The sequence below is a fragment of the Corvus hawaiiensis genome, chromosome 21 (genome assembly GCF_020740725.1).
Source record: "Corvus hawaiiensis isolate bCorHaw1 chromosome 21, bCorHaw1.pri.cur, whole genome shotgun sequence".
Taxonomy (NCBI): Eukaryota; Metazoa; Chordata; class Aves; order Passeriformes; family Corvidae; genus Corvus; species Corvus hawaiiensis.
Window position 1 is genome coordinate 9,605,072 of NC_063233.1, and position 19,474 is coordinate 9,624,545.

Here is a 19,474-nt window from a genome sequence, read left to right on the forward strand (position 1 = left end):
TTGGAAAAAGGAGCCTGCTGTTATTTATTAACCAGGGAGGTGGGCCCAGGAACTCAGGTAGGGGAGGAAGGAATGTGGGGAGCAGATCCAGACGTTGTGGGGTGCTGCTGAGCTGCCTCTGTGTGGAAAGCGACACCCATTTGGGGAAGGGGGCACAGCAAACCCCCAGGGCAGAGAACCCCCTAGCAGGACACTGAGAGCTGGTGGCACTCTGGAGCAGAGCTGAGGCACAGGCAGGGATGCCCAGGGGGGCAGGGACACTGCCAGGTTAGTTGCAGTTCTTGGGCAGGCGATAGACGCCCCCGGAGTAGATGAGCTGCTGGTCCCGGACCTTCTTCTGGAGGAATCCCTGCAGCTCCTGGATATCGATCTCAGTGACCACGGGGCCGGTCATCACAAACATCTTGAGCATGCTGTGAATCCTCTCCAGGGACAGGCTCTCCAGGTTGGTCAGCATGGCCTGGATGTACGTCCAGAACAGCTGCAGAAGGACACAGGCAACAGTGAATCACTGACACTACAGCATAAAGCAAATATCCCATACCCCAAAAACAAGGCAGGGATGCAGCTGGCAGTAAGTTCTGCTCTCAGCCATGAGCATGGGCTCTTTAAACAGGGCATATCCAAGAACAGTAGCAGAGTGTTGGGACACACAGACAGTGGGATCTGACGTGCAGCACACGCATGACCCTCTGTGGATGAACACCAGTATGGCAAGGCTGTGTTGCACAACACACACACACACACAGTGTGACTCACAGGCAGGAAAGACACTGGAAATGTCCAGGAACCACAACAGAGAGAAGGCAGAGATCCAGCTGTTAGTGCTGGGTAAGCCTTTTGGGCAGCCAGAAGTGCCAAAAAGTGTTACTCGGGTGCATCCAAACAAGTTATGACTATTTTCAAATATGAAATCATGTCTCAGACTTTTTTTTTTTTTTAACTGAAAAAAACCGATTTGGAGATTTCCAAATGGTTCCCTGACTCAGCAGCTGGGCACTTGTCTGCAGGGAAGGCTGTGATCCAGCACCAAGAGATTAACCAAGAGATCCCCACTTCAAAACCCAAATGTTTGTGCTGGACTCAGCCACTTGCAGCGGAAAATGTGAATCTGAAGTGCAAAGCGAATCCATCATCTTGATCAGATTCCCCAACCCAAAATACAGGAAGTTTGCATCATCGTGGGGACAGGTACCTGCAGCTCCTCCTCCTTCTGGTCAGCCTGTGAGGCCATGGCAGAGTCCCCCTCCTCATCACTGTCAATCAGAACAACCTTCTCCACCTGGTCCTTCTGCTCCTCCTCAATGACGGTGAAGGTGCCCTCGGGCTCTTCCCGCAGGACTCCCTGCTGCAGCCACAGCGTCATCTTCCTCTTCAGCGACGTCACGGGCACCTTGAGCACTTCACTCAGCTCTGTCAGTGTCCAGGTACCTGCAGAGACCACAGAGATCAGAGAGGAGAGGCCCCAGCACGCCAGGATTTGGTAGGAAGCTGGAGACGGCAGGAGAGGCACTGCCAGGAACAAGCAGATGGGTCAGAGCTGTGGCCCTGCGGGGTGCTGGAGACCCTGTGGAAGATCCAAACCCACGCACCAGGTCTTGGTCCTCCTGCCAGAGCTCTCAGAGCCTCCAGCCACCCCAGGAACGTGGCTTTCCCACCCAAGGAAGCACAGACAGGGGTTCCATAGCACTCACTCTTGGTCTGGAAGTGCAGGATGATGGCGGTGTGCACAGGAGACACGGACAGGGACAGCGTGCGGTCAGCCAGCTCCACGTCCAGGCTCACCAGCCCCAGGTGGTACTTCCAGTTCAGGGTCCTCATGGCCTGGGAAAAGGGGGAAGCAGCTGCTCACAGCAGATCTCCCAGCAGGAAGAACCCACTGAGTGCTGGGTTATTGCAAACCCCACTGGAAGAGCATGGGCAGAGCAGCAGCTAAATCCAGGGGACTGGATAAAGTATACAGCTTTCATTAGGAGGGTTAAAGTGGCCTGCCTCACCTTTAATTTCTCATACTTCTTGGAATATGCTTCCATGGCTTCCTTGACCTGCTCTGGAAGCTCCAGCTTCTCCTCCTTGAGTGGTGGCCAGAACTCACTGGACAGGATAACAGCCACGAGGCTGAAGGGAGGCCTCTCCTCCTCCGGGAGCTTCTCCTCCTCATCCCGAATGTTGGCGTTGATGCGCCGCGAGTCGGCCATGTCCTGGAACAGGCAGGGCAGGCTGAGGGGGCTCCTTCCCATCAGCGTCACTGCTAACCCTTAGTGAAGGAGAGGCTTAAACAAGGTGAACAGCATTGTCTGCAAACAATGATGGGGACACTGGAAAGGACAGGATCGTGTGTGGCTACTTGAAAGTCTGCTACATACTCAGAAAAATTTGTAGGACATTAGAGGAAGGGGTTACAGCTCAACACTGCCTTCACTGGAGGCCCTCCACACCTGTGTTCTTCCTAGAGTGCTCCAAAAGAACCAAACTCCAGAGTCCCAACCCCAGAGGAGCTGGAGTAGCCCAGCTCTTCAATGCCAGGGTACTGCAGGAAGGGCAGGAGCGACAGCAACACCAGAGCAACCATTCCCCAGAGCTGACAATCCAACCCACAGGGCTTAAAAACAGACATGATTTAAATGCACTTCTGCCTGTCACAAATCAGCCCCTCACTGGCATTCTGGGACCCCCACTTTCCTAAAAGACCCTTTTTGGGTCACTCCTCAAGTCCTTCCCCTTCCCCAATGGGCTCAAACACCCAGGATTTGGATTTAAAAAATAAAAGCAAGTTACTTTCAACATGACTTCACAGTAGTGCATCTGAGCTTCACCAAACCTCAGCTTCAGCAGCTCCACGTTGCGGATTTCCCTGGAAAGAGACACAGCAGGTCAGATACAAGGCCCTCAGATGGACCAGCCTGGCTTGGCCTCCACCCCTCACCACACAGCCAAAAAAAGGGAGTCCCTGGCACAAGGGTGCTCTTCCTAGGAAGCCTGGCAAGGCACAGTCTGCCCAGGATGGCTCCTGGTATCCAACTGAGGAACAGCCACCTCCTCTAGGGCAGCAGATTTTTGAACACAAGGCTAGAAGGGACCACTGGACCTCATCCAGTTCCACCTCCCTGCTCAAGCAGGGTCCTCTGGAGCAGTCACTCAGAGTTGTGTCCAGATGGGTTTGGAATATGTCCAGGGAAGGAGACCCCACAGCCTCTCCGGGCTCCTGTTCCAGTACTCAGTCGTCTCACAGTAAAGAAGTTCTTCCTTATGTTCAGGTGGAACTTTCTGTGTTTCAGAAACACAGATCTTCCCATCCCTTCCATTTGGGGGGGGCATCACAACATGTGGGATGGAGCTAACAGGGTGTCAGTGCCTCCAGCTTCCTGCATGCTGCCCTATCAGCACAAGCAAAGGGCAGGACTGAGCATGGAATTCTAGAGGCAAACTCAAAGCTGCAAAGGAAATGGCCAAAGGCACTCCTGGCTCCACAAACAGCTGTTGACAGGACTGAGTCCAAAGGTTCTACCCTTCAGACAGCAGATAGAAGAAAACTCAGGTGATTTTGCCACAGAAGCCCTGGGGCCTCACCTCTCAGCACTGTAGTTGAACTGGTGCAGCAGGCGGTCGGCCAGCAGCGTGCGGTACTCATTGATGAACAGGTCCTTGCTGCCGTAGATGCTCACCAGGAGGCTGATGATGTCTGAGGAGCGGCGCTTGGAGCTTGATTTCCCTGGTGGAATCCAGCAGACAACAGTGTGAGAGTAACAGGGACCTGCCCCAGCCCAGCCCAGTGAACCAGCAAATGAGCTGCTCAAGGCTGCAGCCCACCAGGGAAACCAGCCGGCTGCCACGACTGCTGGGCTTGGCATCTCACCTGGATCTGCATCGACTGGGTCAGGAACCCAGTCCCCTGGCTCTGAGATGTCATCATCACTCTCCTGGCCGTTCTCCAGGGTCACTGGGTCAGCTTTGGAGAGCTCATTTGCCAGGTCACCCGAGCCCTCAGCATCCCCTGTGAGACCGGCCACGATCTGCCGCACTGTGTCCTCCCGAGTCCTGCCAGTGGCAACCAAAACAGAGGAAGTGAAGGAAGGGGAGGAAAAGGGGATGTGTCAGGCTGCCCCCCACGCCTCCTACCTCAGGTACTTCCTGATGGGCTCACAGGCAACCTCCAGGATAACCATGGAAGGGTCCAGCTCCCGCAGGGCCTTGATGGCTGAGATATACAGAGTGATGATGTCGGAGGTGTTGACTCCTACAGGAGAGGAGCAGAGGAAGTCAGAGTCCTGCAGCACAGACTGATGGCTTGGATAGAAGGGGTTTGGATGGTCCAAGCCCTCTGTTCTATCAGTGGTGTCAGAGGAGGAGGGCTTGCTGCCCTACTGCCCCAGGCAATGGGGCAGATCAGATCCATGTGCCTGAGAAACCAGTTCTGAGCACGACCGGAGGCTCAGAGCTGAGCCCTGACAGTGCAAAGAGGCCTTTGCCCACCTGGACCAAAGCTAAACTTTGTGCTCCTGACCATAGTGTAAAAATGAGGCCAAAAGGGGCTGGGATACCATCAGCTGCTGCTGCCATGCCCACTGGAACATGAAGAATGTGTGATGGGCACGGTGACTGCCCCTCACTCCTCAAACAGGAAACCAGACCAGCCCCCAGCAAATCCCCACTCATGCCCAGGCTCCTCACAGTGTCAGGACCCACCAGGGTGCAGAAGTCTCATTTCCAGAGCACTTTTCAGGGAGCTGAGCAGCTGCTGCCTCTGGTTAGTCCTTTCCAGGCAGAACTTGAGGTCCTCTACAGCAGGCTTCGACTCTGGGAAATCTGCAAACCAAGCAGTGATCAGGAGCAGTGCCAGGCTCTGAGGGGAGGCAGGGGCAGGCAGTGTGGCACATCAGAGAGATCTCTCATCCACCCAGTGCCAGCCCAAGGGTGAAGCACCTCGGATGATGCTGAAGAGCTCCTCAATGCGCATGCTGGCGTAGATGCGGTAGAAGAACCTCTGGACGTGGCAGCGCCAGCGTTTCAGGGTGCTGCTGGCTTCTGGAGAGGACTGTGCCGAGGGGCCATCCTGCAGGAACACCCTGCTGAGCCACCCAATCACCTTCTCTATCCACTGCACAAGAGAGGAGACACAGATGTGGTGAACACAGCTGGGTGCACAACCATGTCCCAACCCACCCCAGGCAGCCACCACAGGTGGCAGAAAGGGGCAGCTGGACCAGGACAGCATCACCCCCAGCTGCTCTCCACATGTGCCCTGGGTTATAGCTGGGGAAAGCCCAGCTGAAAGAATGGGAACTTTAACTAAAGATACAGGATATGGACTGTGCAGCTGGGTGTGAGAAGATAAGGGGTGAGCATGGACTGTGCGCAGGCGCTGGGATCCAAAAAGGACAGGGTTTACTCCAAAACTTGCAGCCTATTCCATTCTTGCAGAGTTTCATCCCATTCTATACTTGCAGAACTATCCCATTCATAAGAAAATGAGCAAACTGCCCATTACACAATCCTTGGCCCAAGACGTCTGTGGTTCCTGAAATCAGTGAAACGCAAACAAGGCATCTCAAGGAGTCACAGATACCCAACCCAACTCAGACACTTAAAACCCAAAAACCAGCCTGGTCACTGAATTATAAAATAAAAACCTGAACATAGAGCATCAGAAGGTTATTTTTTTTTTAAATTTGAGCTTTAGTGGGAAACGTGTAATTGTCAAATTTCAAACGTACTCAATTACAATATCCAGGTGTTAAAAATAAATGCCTTCTCCTCCCCATCAATTAGCAAATATATGCTACTTCCTGGGATAGTATTTGAGTACCAATATACTATGAGATGTTCTACTACTACTCTACTGCTAGATATTAATATATTTTTGATAGATTCTGACAGCCTGAAACAAAAATACTAAGTCAAGGTTTGGTTTGCTGATGTTTATTTTTAATTATCTACTCAACTGAGGAAACACTGAAGAAATGCACAAGTTTTGTCAGGACAAACCTGAGTACTACAAACACCTGGGCAAAACCATGGAGAAGCTGATAAAGAATTCCCTTAAAGGACAAAAGGACAGGACTATAACTGATGCAAAGCAACACAGTTCTAAGGAATTATTATCAAACCAACCCATTCTTCCCCGAGTTTATCTTCCCTGAGTGCTGCTGTTACAGCCTGATTGTGACCTGACACTCCAGGCAGCTGCTGCTGTGTCTACAAAGAGGCTTTGCCCTCAGCACCTGTAATTTTCAGTGAGTTGTTTTTCAGACTTCTCTGTTTTGCCCTTAGATTGCCAGGCCTGCGCTTTTTTTTTCCCCCCCTTAAAATTATCTCTTCCTAATTCTGACATGCTCCAATATTCTGTGGCCAAACAAGAGGCGGAAGCAAGGGCAGCATCTGACGAGCAGAATGCAGTTGTGTTTGCTGTGGTGGCCTTAAAATATCCTTAAACAATCTCCAGGTCATCCAAAAGCAGTTCACATGAGGTGCAGTAAAGAAAGTGTTGCACAACAACTAAAAGGAAGTAAACACAAAAAGATTCCTGATGTTTGCAGGCAACAAAAACGGTTGGCATGGCAAAGAGTGAGGGATCCAGGGTGTCTGGCTTGCATGGGAACCTGGCTGCAGGCGTGGTTCTCCAGCACAGGCAAAGGCAAGGTCATGGTCAAGGAGCACAGAGCTCAGGATTGTGTCCTGGAAGAGCCATGACCTGGAGAATAATTTTATTTTAAAGTCATGGTGGGTAAACAGCTCAACACAAACTTAGTTTAAGTTGCAGCAAAGCAACTGAGCAGCTGCAAAGAAAGATTTTCATTCTCTGTGTGGCCACTGGTGAGATTAATACCACAGTATCCTCCCTCATCCTTGCTTCCTATTTTGCAGGGGAATTGAAAAGGGGACTGAAAACAGCCACGGAAATTCTAATTATGGGCTCACCTACACAGAAGGAGGGTCCTCTGCAGGCTGGGTGGCACTTGGGGTTTGTAAACTGGAACCACAGAAACTCCCACATTACTACAGACATCACGAGGTGAAATGGGACAGTCCTTTATGCACAGGTCAGAGCAAACCTTCCCCTCCAGCATCAGCCGAAACAGGGAGTTTTAACCACCTCTCCTGCCAGGGGTGGTGAAGTCATAGCCCTGGACCAGGTGTTTCAAGTTGGAATTGCTTTTAGCCTGCACTGCTAAAAACCAACAATAGCTGCACATCTCCCAGGGAGGATGGACTCTCACTGCCCCCACGCCTGCCTTACCTCCTGGAACTCGTTGAGGAAGGAGTGCTCGTACTCCCCCCGGCAGCGCTGCTCCATCCTCTCCTCGATCATCCTGTGCAAGATGGTGGTGACGGCGTCGGCGCTCACCCTCTCCAGCAAATTCAGCCGGCGGCTGCGGGCACAGGGACACCGTCAGGAGACAGGGAAGCAAAGGCACCAGCAAATCAAGAAAATCTTATACCTGAAGGCACCACCCTCCCTGTACATTCCACAGAGGCAGGCCCAGCTCAGTCCACATGCTCTGATAGCTCACACAGATGCACTACATACGTAACACATGACACTACTGCTATCTCATCTTCCTTGCAGAGATTGTTTATAGCCATTAAAAGCTTTTCCATTTGGAGGAGTCTCATAGAATCATAGAATGGTTTGGGTTGAGAGAGACCTTAAAGATCATCTAGCCCAAACCCCTGCCATGGGCAGGGACACCTTCCACTGGTTTGCTTCTTTGTGGTCAGAGGCCTCAGAGCAAGAGTAGGATATTCTCACATCCAGGGAGAGGAACTTTCTGTCTAAAGATCTGCTCTTGTCCAACCACCAGTTGAAAGCAGAAAGCCTGTATTGAGTTCTCTACCCAGAACCATGACACAGCCTGACCTCACACAACTCCTCCTGTTCTCAGGGATCAGTAAAACCTGCTGCTGCTCCCCATGCAGACCCTCCCTTGTTCTGAGTGACAGCCACCACCCCGTGAGATACCTACAGAATGTCATTGAGCTGCTGGAACTGCTCCATGGCTTCAGGGCACCAGCACTGCTCCCTCTTGCTGCTGCAGCCTGCACAGAGTGGGCCCTCTCCTCCGCCCTCCTCTGGGTCACTCTCCTGCTCGGTCTCACTCATGCTGCTCTCACACTCATTCATTCCATCTTCTCCTTTCTTCCACTGCCGCATGTATATCCTGAACGTGCGGCTATAGAACTGCTGGATCATCTCCTGGAAGGATTTGGTCGTGGAGAAGAAGAGGATAGCTTTGAACATGGTGTACACCTTCTCCTGTAGTGTCTGAGCACCTGTCCCCAGGAGCAGGCCTGCCTTAGTCCACTGCTCCAGGAGCTCCAGGCTGTTCAGGTAGGGCTCCAGGCGGCACTTGAGCAGACTGAATGCATCCAGGAGCAGCGCAGCGCACTGGGGCTCCTCGGCCGTGTTCTCATACTGGCTGATGCAGTTCCAGAACTCGGGGGCTATATTCGCCTGCAGGTCAGTCTGCAGAACCTCAATGAACCACTCCTCCACGACGGAGTGCAAGTTGTAGCACTGCAGCACGTCCAGGGCTGCCCGGAGCTCGGCATCCTGCAGCGGCCCCGCAGCCTCGGGCCTCGGGGCTGCCTGGAAAGCGGAGGGGACGCGAGTTAAGCACTTGACGGAGCACACAGGAACTCTGCTGTCAAACTGCACCGGTGGGATGCTGCTCCTCTACGGCGACCTGCCGGGGTCTCAGCCCACCGCTGGAAGCCCAGCGCACGCCTCCCAGGGCTACACCCGCACACAGCATTGCTGTCCCTGCCGGTGGCCGCTGCAGGACACAGGTGCTGGTGGGAATGCTGCGAGCCACCCTTGGGTGCCTGAAACGCCGGGCTCTGGGGCAAAACCCTTCCTTGGCCAACGCCAGCCCCCTCGGACGCACTGAGAGCAGAGCCACAGCACGGCCGGAGAAGCTGTGGCCGTTTGGTCCCGCTCTTGGTTGGGGTGATGAGGAGCCTGAGGGCTGGACCGGCGGCCCTTCCCTGACAGCCCCCAGCAGACACCGCCCCCGCACACGCAGGAGCCCCTTCCCTTCCTCCCCGGCCCCGGCAGCTCCGGCCGTTCTTCCCCCAGCTCCGGCCGCTGCCCCGGCCGTTCCTCCCCCAGCCCCGGCCGTTCCTCCCCCAGCCCCGGCCGTTCTTCCCCCAGCTCCGGCCGCTGCCCCGGCCGTTCCTCCCCCAGCCCCGGCCGTTCCTCCCCCAGCCCCGGCCGTTCTTCCCCCAGCCCCGGCCGTTCTTCCCCCAGCTCCGGCCGCTGCCCCGGCCGTTCCTCCCCCAGCCCCGGCCGTTCTTCCCCCAGCCCCGGCCGTTCCTCCCCCAGCCCCGGCCGTTCCTCCCCCAGCTCCGGCCGTTGCCCCCCAGCCCCGGCCGCTGCCCCGGCCGTTCTTCCCCCAGCTCCGGCCTCTCCGGCCGTTCCTCCCCCAGCCCCAGCAGTTTCCACCCGCCCCGCAGACCCAGTGCCGGAGAGGCCCGGCCGGGGAGGAGCCGCGGCCGGAGCATCCCGGGGGCGGCGGGTCGGGTCGGGTCGGGTCGGGCCTGCCCTGGGCCCGGCGGAGCGCAGCGACCCGTGAGGGCCCGCGCGGTCCCCTCTCACCAGCCCCAGCGCGGCGGGCGGCACCAGCGAGGTGCTGAGCGTGTGCCAGGCGGCCGAGAGCTCCATTCGGGCCGCAGGAAGGGGCGGAGCGGCGCCAGCCGCGGCGATGAGCGGCACCGAGGCCGCGCTGCGGGGGCACCACGCGGCGCTGCGGGAGGGTGAGCGGGGCCGGAGGGCGAGCGGGGCCGGGACTGGGGCCGGGCAGGGTGAGCGGGCCCGTCTGACGGTGCCGCCCCGCAGGGCTGGCGGAGCTCCGCGCCCGGCGGGAGGAGCTGAGCGGGCGGATCCGGGCCGAGGAGGCGGAGCGGGACCGGCTGCAGGCGCGGATTGCAGCGCTCTCCCGGCGCTTGTTCGACACCAGCGAGAGCCTTGTGGGGCTCCGGTCCACCCGAGCCCACATCGACCGCACCATCGCCGAGATGGACTCGGCCTCCGGGCAGGTACTGACAGCGAGCAGCGCTGAGGGCGCTCGGTGTGTTCAGCCTGGAGGAAAGGAGGGGATAGCGCAGTGTGCATCTTCCTCGTGAGGGGAGGAGGAGGGACGGCAGCGATCGCTGCTGTCTGTGATCAGGGACAGGACCCGTAGGAATCACGGAATCAGAATATCCTGAAGTGGACAAGGACCATCCAGTCCAACCCCTCTGCACAGACCCCCCAACAGCCCCACCCTGGGCATCCCTGGCAGCGCTGTCCAAACGCTCCTGCAGCTCTGGCAGCCTCGGGGCCGTGCCCATTCCCTGAGGAGCCTGGGCAGTGCCCAGCACCCTCTGGGGGAAGAACCTTTCCCTGCTCTCCAGTCTAATGGTGTGTCAGGGAAGGTTTAGGATATATGTACATATATGTGAACTCAGGGTCTGTATTTACCTGAAGGTTGGTTGGGAGCCCCTCGATGAACTACCACTCCTCCCTGGGTTGTAGCACTGCAGCCAAAACAACTGCCTGGGCCTGAGATGCTCCATCACGAGAGGGTTGAGTTGGGGTTTGTTTTGGTGCTGCTTGGGCTTGGGCAAAGTTTATTGTCAAAATATATCAAAAATGGCTTTTGGAACAGCCCCTAAAAATGACCATCTCACACCCATAGTTTGGGGGAAAGGAGGAAACCAGAGCCATGACACTGACCCAAAATCGCACTAATTCACACAGGTAACAACGGTGCTGATAGAGCTGTTGGCCTGCCACTCTTCCTGCCCAACATTAATGTAGTTTCTTTCATCTTTAATGCACTAATGTCATTAAAAGAGTCAAATTGTTGGGGCAGAAAGGGGTGGGAAGGAGGCAAACAGCACAAGGGCTGGCAGTGTCATTTTGGTTCCTAGAACAGCTCTAACCTTTTCACCTTCCCTGTGTGTGTTACTGCCAAGCTCTCCCAAAGTCAGTACTTTCCCATGACAATCACTTTTCAGATGAGGCTAGAGCTGTTTCGTCGACCTCCTTCAAGACCTGATAGCTTGAAGTGAAGGGGAAAACTCACATAAAAATTTTAAAAGCTTAAAAACTATGTTCTAAGGTACACAAACAAACAGCCCCTTTGAAAGAAACCTTACCTGAGATCCAAGCCACACTCCCAGCCTACAGATGAATTCCTGTTTATTGAAATGAACTGACACTCACAGGAGGTAGAAAGAGGCGGTGAGGAGGAGATGCTGATGTCCTACAGACAGAAACCAGTAACATATTCCTTTCCTTGGGATGTACATCCCTAATTTGTGATCACTCCTTGCCTTCTGCCAGCCCCCACAGGATTTCACCTTCCTCCAGCACCTCGTCCTGTGGGGCACTTCCCTCAGCTCCTCTCTGATCACTTGGTGATTTCCACAAACTCACAGGAAGAGATATTATTTTTGGGACTATAACCATCACATTTGGTTACAATTGTCCACTGTGTTAAAATTTTTAACTGGTGAGATGGACAGGCAGCAAGGTCTCCTAAATTATGTTGTTGCCTAGAGCATAGTAAGCAGGGATGTTAGATTATGTACACGCTGAGCTAAAAATAGGGGAAAATTAGTAACAGATTTAGTCTGACATAAGGACAGTGTAGATTTGAGTTAGTCTTGAAGCCAGAAACCCAAAATGTGCAGTTTTAACAGTAGAAGAGAGCTGAAACTGGGTCAGCTGAGCACAATTTAATAGTGATCTAAAAAGCCCAGGCACCAAAGCTCCCTTAAAAAAACCCCACCCAACCAACCAAAAAAACACCAAACCAACCAAAATACCCCCGGTCTGCTTCAGGAAGTTCTCTGCCTCGTGCTCCAAGGCAGATAAATTGTTTAAGGCCTTTCGTATTCAGAATATGAACACAAACCAGGGAAATTGCCCCACAGATATTCCCACAGTGAGGATGATACATCACCAGGAATTAGAGCCTGGAGAACCCCTCTTGCTGCAAAGCAGATCAGCTGAATTGGAAGGGAACTCATAAGAGAAACAGTTTATGTAAAAATAAGCTATTTTTATTTCTTTCCCAGATACTGGCCAATTCTCAGACATTGCTAGATGTCCTGAAGGAGGAAATGGGGGATCTTGGTAGAGCCATTGAGCCACAAAGCACTTCATTAGGACAAAGAGTACGTCAACAAAAGCATTGCTGAACTTGTTCTTCAGCCTGGAAAGTCCTGTTGGCCAGGGAGAGCTGCTGTTGTGGTACAAGGATGCCACATTTAATAAAAGCCTTTGTCTCTCAGAAGTAAATTTTCCTTTCAGACGTGCTTTGGTATTAGTCAGAGATCCACTAAAGCTGATCCTCAAGTGCTACAAATCAGGGTAAGCATTTACAAAAAAAAACCCCTTCATTCTGAGCACAGTGATCCTGAAGCACATCCCAGGAGGTGACTGACCAGCTGATGCTCCTGCCCTCAGGACAGCACTCACCCTGCTCTGCCTGGAGGGAGCTCGAGTACCTGGGCAGGGATTAGAGCACAAAGCTGGGAAGTGCAAAGGAGTGCTCAGTGAGGTGTGAATCACAGCTCCAAGGTGGAGCAGGATCACTGGGGGAACGGGCAGAGAGTCAGCAGCACACTCTGCACCCCTACACCCCCAAGCTGTCCTGCCCACAAGGCTGCAGGCACAGAATTAACTCACAGGAGTACCAGAGCAGTGTTGGAGCTGCAGGACAGTGTTGGCTTTAGCATTCTTCATGGATCCATAGTAGAACTAAGCCAGGACTAGTTGAGACACCTTGTCCCTAACTTGAGTTGAAAGCAGCTTTGCTTTCCCACCTGCAGTTTTGCTAGAAACAGAGCTGCCTTAAACTGACCTGGGCTTTTCCACAGGGAAAGATGCTCACTGGGACCTTTTCTGCTAGAAAAGCTGTGCTGAAAACTCACCCCTTAAATCTAGCAGTCACCAGCAGTCTCACATTTTCCCTCATTCTACTCCAGTCTCAGCACCTTATCGTGAAGTATTGCATTAATGGAGAAGCCTTAACACATGGAATTCCGTGGTCCTTGTGCCATGTCCCAGGCAGATGCACTGCAGACACATCCTGCTCTTGGCAAGTCACACAGGCAGCAGATCTCAAATTAGCTTGGAATGGTCAAGGAAGTGCCAAGTGTTTCTTTGTGGCCCCCCAGCCAACATCTAACAAACTACTGAGTAGCTCATCTTTTTTCTTTGTGTGTTTTTTTCCATTATTTTTCCAAAAGTATTTAGGCACCCAGGGCAGGAGGGAACAGCTACAAGTAGGTAATGTCCTAACATTTAATCCTGTGTTTTTCAGCAGAACGACCTTCCCCTGCTGCTACAACACGCACCAAACCAAGTGAAAGGTATGCAGAGCATTTTCAGTTCACAGACCAATGTCACTTGAGCAGACATTCAGCATCTATATGTAATAGACAAACCAAAAACCATCAAATTTAATCAAAGATACCAGCCTGTTTCTTTGGATCACGCCCCACACCAGGCTACCACTCACTCCATAAAGCCCAAAGAGGCTGGATCTGTTCCCACCACATCTCTTTTAATCCCAAAGTACAAATCACATTAGCAGCACTGCTCCATCTGTTCCAGAGTGCAATTTTGACCCTGAGTTTACAGTAGTAGAAAACTTGAATGGAAGATTCTAGCAGATTCCTTTGCATATTGGCTGCATTAAACAATTACAATAGAACTATAAAAATCCTAGAAAAAACAAAACCCACATTCCTTGTTCAAGTTCTGCAGAAGAAAGGAGTGAAACTGCCCTCCTGTACTTTGATTAGAGGGGCAGAGCGAGCATGGCTTGAAGGAAGCAACCAAGGGAGATAAATCAGATCTGGAACAAAGCAACAAGAAGAACTAGCAAACTGGAGCACAACCAGCAATTCCCAGAGACTGGATGCCAGAGTTTGGAAGGACAGACCAGAGCTATGACCAATGTTTGGGAATCTTCAAGAAGCTCGAGACAGTCTGGACACTTCTCTACTGATTGGTGCAAAAATAACACCTAAAGCTAAAGGCATTCATTGCTCTTCCCATCCCTCCCTCAGGGTGTTCAATGAATTCCACAAGCACAGAACTGGCACATGAATTCCACGTTTCAGTGACACCAGAGCCAGAAACATGCCAAGGACAAACCATGAACCTTCAGTGGTTTTCCAGACTGACACCCAATGTGTCAAATCACACCCAATGTGTCAAACTGCCCAGTGCTCCAACTCCAGAGCCATCGTCCACTGGGGAGAAGGGTTACAGAAGCTGTCCAGACCCTGCACAGTGCCTAGACTCAGATAAGCACTGAGAAAAATCAACATCCATCCCGGGATTCCAGATGTCCTTCCCACACTTGCCTAACCAGCAGCTGATCTTGAACAAGGAATATGCAAGGCCACAGGCAGAATAAATCATGCGCCTTGAAAGCAGTAATTCGGTCCCAAAATCCAGTGCAAATATTCTCCGAGGATGCCCGAGAGCATCTGGTCCGCCCTTGGCAGCAGGATCCGGGGACAGCCGCGGTGTGGGGCGGTTTCGGTGGCGGTTCCCGTGTGGACACGGCAGCTGCACTGCCCTGTCCTGCCCAGTAGCCACTGCTGCAGCACCGCGGAGCAGCCTCAGAAATAGAGCGCGGGCTCGCTGCTGAAATCCGAGAGGCCGCCCTTCTCCGCCGGGGTGAGCTGTGGGCAGAGCACAGGAACCCAGAGCACAGTCAGAGCCGGGCCAAAGGAGCACCCTCACCCTTGGATGGCACCTTGGCACCTTGCCCGGGCTAACCAGGTGTGTTTAGTTAGTCCCCCCCTCCAAACGAGCCTTGGAGTACCATAAAGTCCTGCAATAGTTTGGGTTGGAAGGGGCCTTAAAACCCATCTTGTTCTACCCCCCTGCCATGGGACACCTTCCACTATCCCAGGTTGCTTGCTCCAAGCCCTGTCCAAGCTGGCCTTGGACATTTCCAGGGATCCAGGGGCAGCCACCCTGTGCCAAGGATTCACCACCATCGCAGGGAACAATTTCTTCCCAATATCTAATCTAAATGTCTTCTCTTTTAGTTTAAAAACATATCCCTTTGTCCTATTACCTGCCCATGTTAAAAAAAAAAAAACCAAACAAAAACCAAAAAAATTAATCTCCCTCTTTTTCATAAGCCCCTGGAAGGGGCTCTGAGCTCTCCCTGGAGCCTTCTCCAGGTGAACACCCCCAGCTCTCCCAGCCTGGCTCCAGAGCAGAGGGGCTCCAGCACTCGGAGCATCTCCATGCCCTCCTCTGGACTTGTTCCAACAGATCCACATCTTTCCTGTGCTGAGCACAGAGTGTGCCACCTGCCTTGAGTCTCCTTCATACAGCCGGGGAGGGGCAGGTGTGTTAGTGGCAGTGGGACAGTGTGTTGGTCCCTTTGGGAGCAGTGACACAGCTCCTGGGTAGGAACACAAGCACAGGTGTGCAGGGAAAGGCACATCCCATCCCATCAACTACCCAGGACAACCCCCACCCCAAAAGGGAGCACAAGACTTGCTTATTTATAGCCTCACCATGACTTGGTTCCCATGGGAATCAGCTTCCTTTGAGAGGGGTCCCTCTGCAGCAGGACCCTCATACTTCTGCTCCTGCCACTCGCTGAACTTCACGGAGTGCTTTGGGGTGTAGCTGGATAAATCTGCTGAAAGGAGAAAGATGAGATAAATATTCCTCACCACCCCAGAAAAAAGTGGGACCAGGATCCCAGCAGGGACAGCCTGGAAACTGCCCATCTGCAGCTCCCTGTTCGCCTCCATTGGAGCTTCCCCCCACGTGGAGCCCCTTAAGGGTCTGTAGGAAACATGGACAGTGTCAGACACTACCAGAAACCCCACAGTGCCAACACAGCACCTCACTCACCTGAGTTAGGTGTACTGGGATGCAAAGTGCTGTTTGGGCGTGGAATATAAAAGGTACGAGGTTTTTCCTCCTCTGTTTCGGAAACGTGTCCTTCCTCTTCCTCATCCTCTTCTGCCAGGGAGCTCTCTGAGGGGTACTCAAACATCGTCTGCAAACTTGTCTCGTTGAAAGAGATCTTCATCTGGACAACAGCCAAGGAGAATTATCAGAGAGAAGCACACGAACCCGCTGATCCCCACACTGGCTCTGGCACAGGCCACTGCACATGCCAGGGCTGCCCCTGGTTTGAAGCAGCCACTGCAGATCCCCCCATCCCTCCCCAAGTGCCTTGGTGGATCTCTTGCCACACTGAGGGAAACCCCAAAGGCAGAGCCAAATGGATGGGATGGAGGCAGGAAGCTCCAGGGGTCTGGAGTACCTCTGGCTTTGTGCCCTCTGCCATCCCCTCACACTGATGCCCAGTAGCCAGGAGGAGCTGCCACCACATCTCTCATGGGAGAGACAAGCAGGGAAACATCCACATGTTGGAAACATGACATTGCTAATTCCTGGCAACTCCTTTGTGTGTCCAAGCTCCAGAAAACAGAAACATCCATGATCAGGACTCCAGTCTTGGAAGGACATTCTAGCAAAGAGCTATTTAAACTACATAAAACAGGGCTTTAAAGCAGAAGTGAGAAGAAGGAAGCAGCTAAAGGAGAGATGGTAACAGCTGGTAGCAGACAAGGAAAATACTGGGCAAGGGGGAGGCCTTAAAGGTTCTGGTTTGAAATCAGTTGTATGTAGTATTGTCACTAATGGCCTTTCCACGGTCACTGGGAGACTGAGAAATGAAAGTGACTCAAACATGACTTCATTAAGGGCAAACCAAAATTTTATGGTCACGAAGAAAACTGGAGAGCAAAAATACTAGAAATGGAATGGTGTTTAAGAGCAACCCTTGCACTAAGAGAAGTTCATCACCTGTGAATAACTGGGGAAGAAAATTTGGGATTGGCTATAGGACTGTAATCATTAGGATGCTGCTTAAATAAACCAGGAATAAAACAAGGCAGTTCTGCTGAAAATAGGGACTGCCTGGCTCTCTCCTCCCTGTAACACCCAGCAGGTGGTGGAAGTACCTCCAGATGTGCTGTTCCAAGCTGAAAAGCTGAGGGCAGGGTTTGTTCCCCTGCAGCCCTGCCTGCCCTAATCATTATCTACCGTTGTGCTCCAGGGATCTGGTTACACATCACCTCAACTGGTGCAGAGGAGATTCACTGGCAAAAACTTCACACCGGCAAAGTGAAGGTGGAGAAAAAGCATAACAGCCCTTTGTAAGTACTCCAGAAAACAACCACCAAGGAGCACAGAACTGCTGATGCCAGCACACAGCAGACAAACGAGGAGGAGAAGCTTGCCAGGAGTAAGTTCATGCCAGAAGTAGGGAAGTATTTAGCCAACACAGATCAAGGTTCAGGAGCAGCTGTCTAAAAGGATGTTGTGATCCCTTTACTTCTAAACACAATTAAAATTCAGCTAATAGGGTTATAAACAGAATGGAAAGGACATGGCAGCTTGTGACAGGTGGCAGGAGCCAGATGGTTCTGATCTCTCCAGATGCCATGTAATGACTGGCCAGGAGCAAGTGCAGCACATTTATCCTGTATTTTCATCATACAGAAAATCCCCCACAGGCTGGGAAGTGGCATCTGGCCCCAAGCAGCCCTCCAGCACCATGGTGCTGCCCAGGTGCACCCATTCCCTGTCACAGCAGTGGTGGGAGCACCGGAGTGACGCTTTTGGGGGCTGCCAAAGTCACGCCCAGATGTCCCCAAGGGCCAGAGCAGCCAGCAGGTCGCTGTGCCACCTGTGCTGATCACAGACAGGAGCTCTGGAGGGATCGGAGCAGGACAGGGAGTATTTCACCGCTGCTTTTCAGCAAAGCAGTGAGGAGAGCTTAGTTCAAATCTGGGTAACAGGGAACAGCTGCAGCTCCTCCACACTGCAAACCCACAGCTGGAGCTGTGTGCTGCTCTGCCCCAGGGCAGGATGGACCTTGGACACAGGCTGGCTCCTTTCCCCTGCTCCACCCAGGAGAAGGCAGGATGGAAGCTGCCTTTCCCCATTCCCTGCCCCAGCCCTGGCCAGAGCCACTCTGAGTCTCCCCAGATGACACACAGGGAGAAGAGTGATTCTATTTCAGACAAAAGGGGTTGGAATAAAATGGTGCTGAAGCTTCGAGCATCCCAGTTGCTGCTCCCTGAATTTCCCATCCCTGCTGCTGACCTAGATGCTCCCTGATCCGAGCCAGGCTGTCACTGCTCACAATGTGGTGTCTGTCCTGTGGGGATGAGCCACGCTGCCAGGCACGAAGGCCACGAGAGTGGAGGTGCCCAGGCTATCCCAGAAGCAGAAACTGCACACAGGCCACTTACCAGTGCTGCCAATGGCACTGAAGGGCAAGGAGGACTCGGCTAAACACGGAAAACAAAGGAGACAGGAGAGATATGCCTTGGGGTTTAGTTAAGCTTGGGAGATGGAACTAAATGTTCCTGTTTACTGCTGTCTGGAGGAAATCTCTAAGAAAAATGACTTTGAGTCCAGCTTGGACCAAAGGTGCATGCAGTCCTAGAGGAGAAAACAGCCTCAGCAGGGAGCAAAACCGAAGAGCAGAATGGAGCAGAAACAGCCTGGAGACACCCACATCCCACACAGAGCCCAGAGGCAACACCAACAGCCCAAACTCAACAGCTCCCAGAGCCAATTCAAGCAGGTGGCCATGCTGGAGCCCTTCACACAGAGCAACCAGTCAGCCCCTGGCACCCAGGGCACAGCTGGGGCCAAGTTAGCCTGCAAGGCTCACACAGGCACTTGTGCTCAGGGGCACCACGGCACGAGTTCCCTCAAACCACACTGACCTGCCCTAGGGCAGATCCCACCCCCTGCTCCCAGAGCCTGCAGCAGGCAGAGTCCCACGGCTGCTGAATAAAGCCCTGGGCACACCCAGGCAGAGCAAACACGAGGCACAAGCAGGCACTGGCACAGGTTAGGGTTAGGGTTTGGGTTAGGGTGCCAGTGAGGGACCTTGGGGCACTCAGTCAGCCCTGCCCGTGGGGAGAGAGCCCCAAACCCCAAAATCTGCTGTGGCAGCACCTGAGCTCCCTTCTCTGCGTATGACATGGTTTCAGGGAAGCACAAAGCAGCTCTGCTTGACCCAACAGTACAGGGAGGGAAAGAATTCAGGCAAAACCAGGGGACACATGGGGCAGAGAAACGCTCTGAGCAGCTACAGAGCACAAGTGAGCGCTGTGTGTGAGGAACACAGGCAGCTTCAGTCCCAGGAACCAGCGAAAAAGGAAAACCAAGAGCCCAGTCATGGCACAGACAACAGGTTTGCACAGCCAGCAGTGCCTTGCCAGACCACAGAGACTTTTATGGGAACACAAAAGGCAACAGGGGCCATTTCTTTAGAAGAAAAGCTTGTCCCAGCAGAGCCAAGCTCCCTGGAGCCCAGCCAGAGGCCTCTGCTCAGCCCTGCTTCCCCTGTTTCTGCCCCAGCAGCAGCTGCCAGTTGTGGCAAGGAAGAATTTTGCACCCTTCAGCTGT

The 19,474-nt window shown here is 53.2% G+C and overlaps 3 protein-coding genes across 3 annotated transcripts in view; 1 reads left to right on the forward strand and 2 right to left on the reverse strand.

Annotated features, from left to right (window-relative positions):
- ANAPC2 (anaphase promoting complex subunit 2) lies at positions 1-9,675 on the reverse strand. Its single transcript, XM_048325247.1, has 13 exons — positions 9,596-9,675; positions 7,965-8,587; positions 7,238-7,370; positions 4,924-5,098; positions 4,687-4,806; positions 4,120-4,237; positions 3,857-4,038; positions 3,571-3,712; positions 2,779-2,854; positions 1,998-2,201; positions 1,695-1,824; positions 1,196-1,431; positions 1-481 (listed from the first exon to the last, which is right to left on the reverse strand). The coding sequence occupies exons 1-13, from the start codon at positions 9,659-9,661 to the stop codon at positions 269-271; spliced, it is 2,418 nt and encodes an 805-aa protein (XP_048181204.1). The 5' UTR covers positions 9,662-9,675; the 3' UTR covers positions 1-268.
- On the forward strand, positions 9,659-13,732 carry SSNA1 (SS nuclear autoantigen 1). Its single transcript, XM_048325248.1, has 3 exons — positions 9,659-9,753; positions 9,836-10,035; positions 12,064-13,732. Exons 1-3 carry the CDS (start codon positions 9,702-9,704, stop codon positions 12,184-12,186), a joined length of 375 nt encoding a protein of 124 aa, XP_048181205.1. The 5' UTR covers positions 9,659-9,701; the 3' UTR covers positions 12,187-13,732.
- TPRN (taperin) overlaps positions 13,536-19,474 on the reverse strand; it is a 17,823-nt gene continuing 11,884 nt past the window's right edge. Inside the window, exons 3-5 of the mRNA XM_048325250.1 lie at positions 15,887-16,067; positions 15,541-15,668; positions 13,536-14,688 (exon numbers count right to left, since the gene is read on the reverse strand). Of these exons, the coding sequence (XP_048181207.1) occupies positions 14,626-14,688; positions 15,541-15,668; positions 15,887-16,067 (372 nt within the window). The 3' untranslated portion in view covers positions 13,536-14,625. The remainder of the gene's footprint in view (positions 14,689-15,540; positions 15,669-15,886; positions 16,068-19,474) is intronic.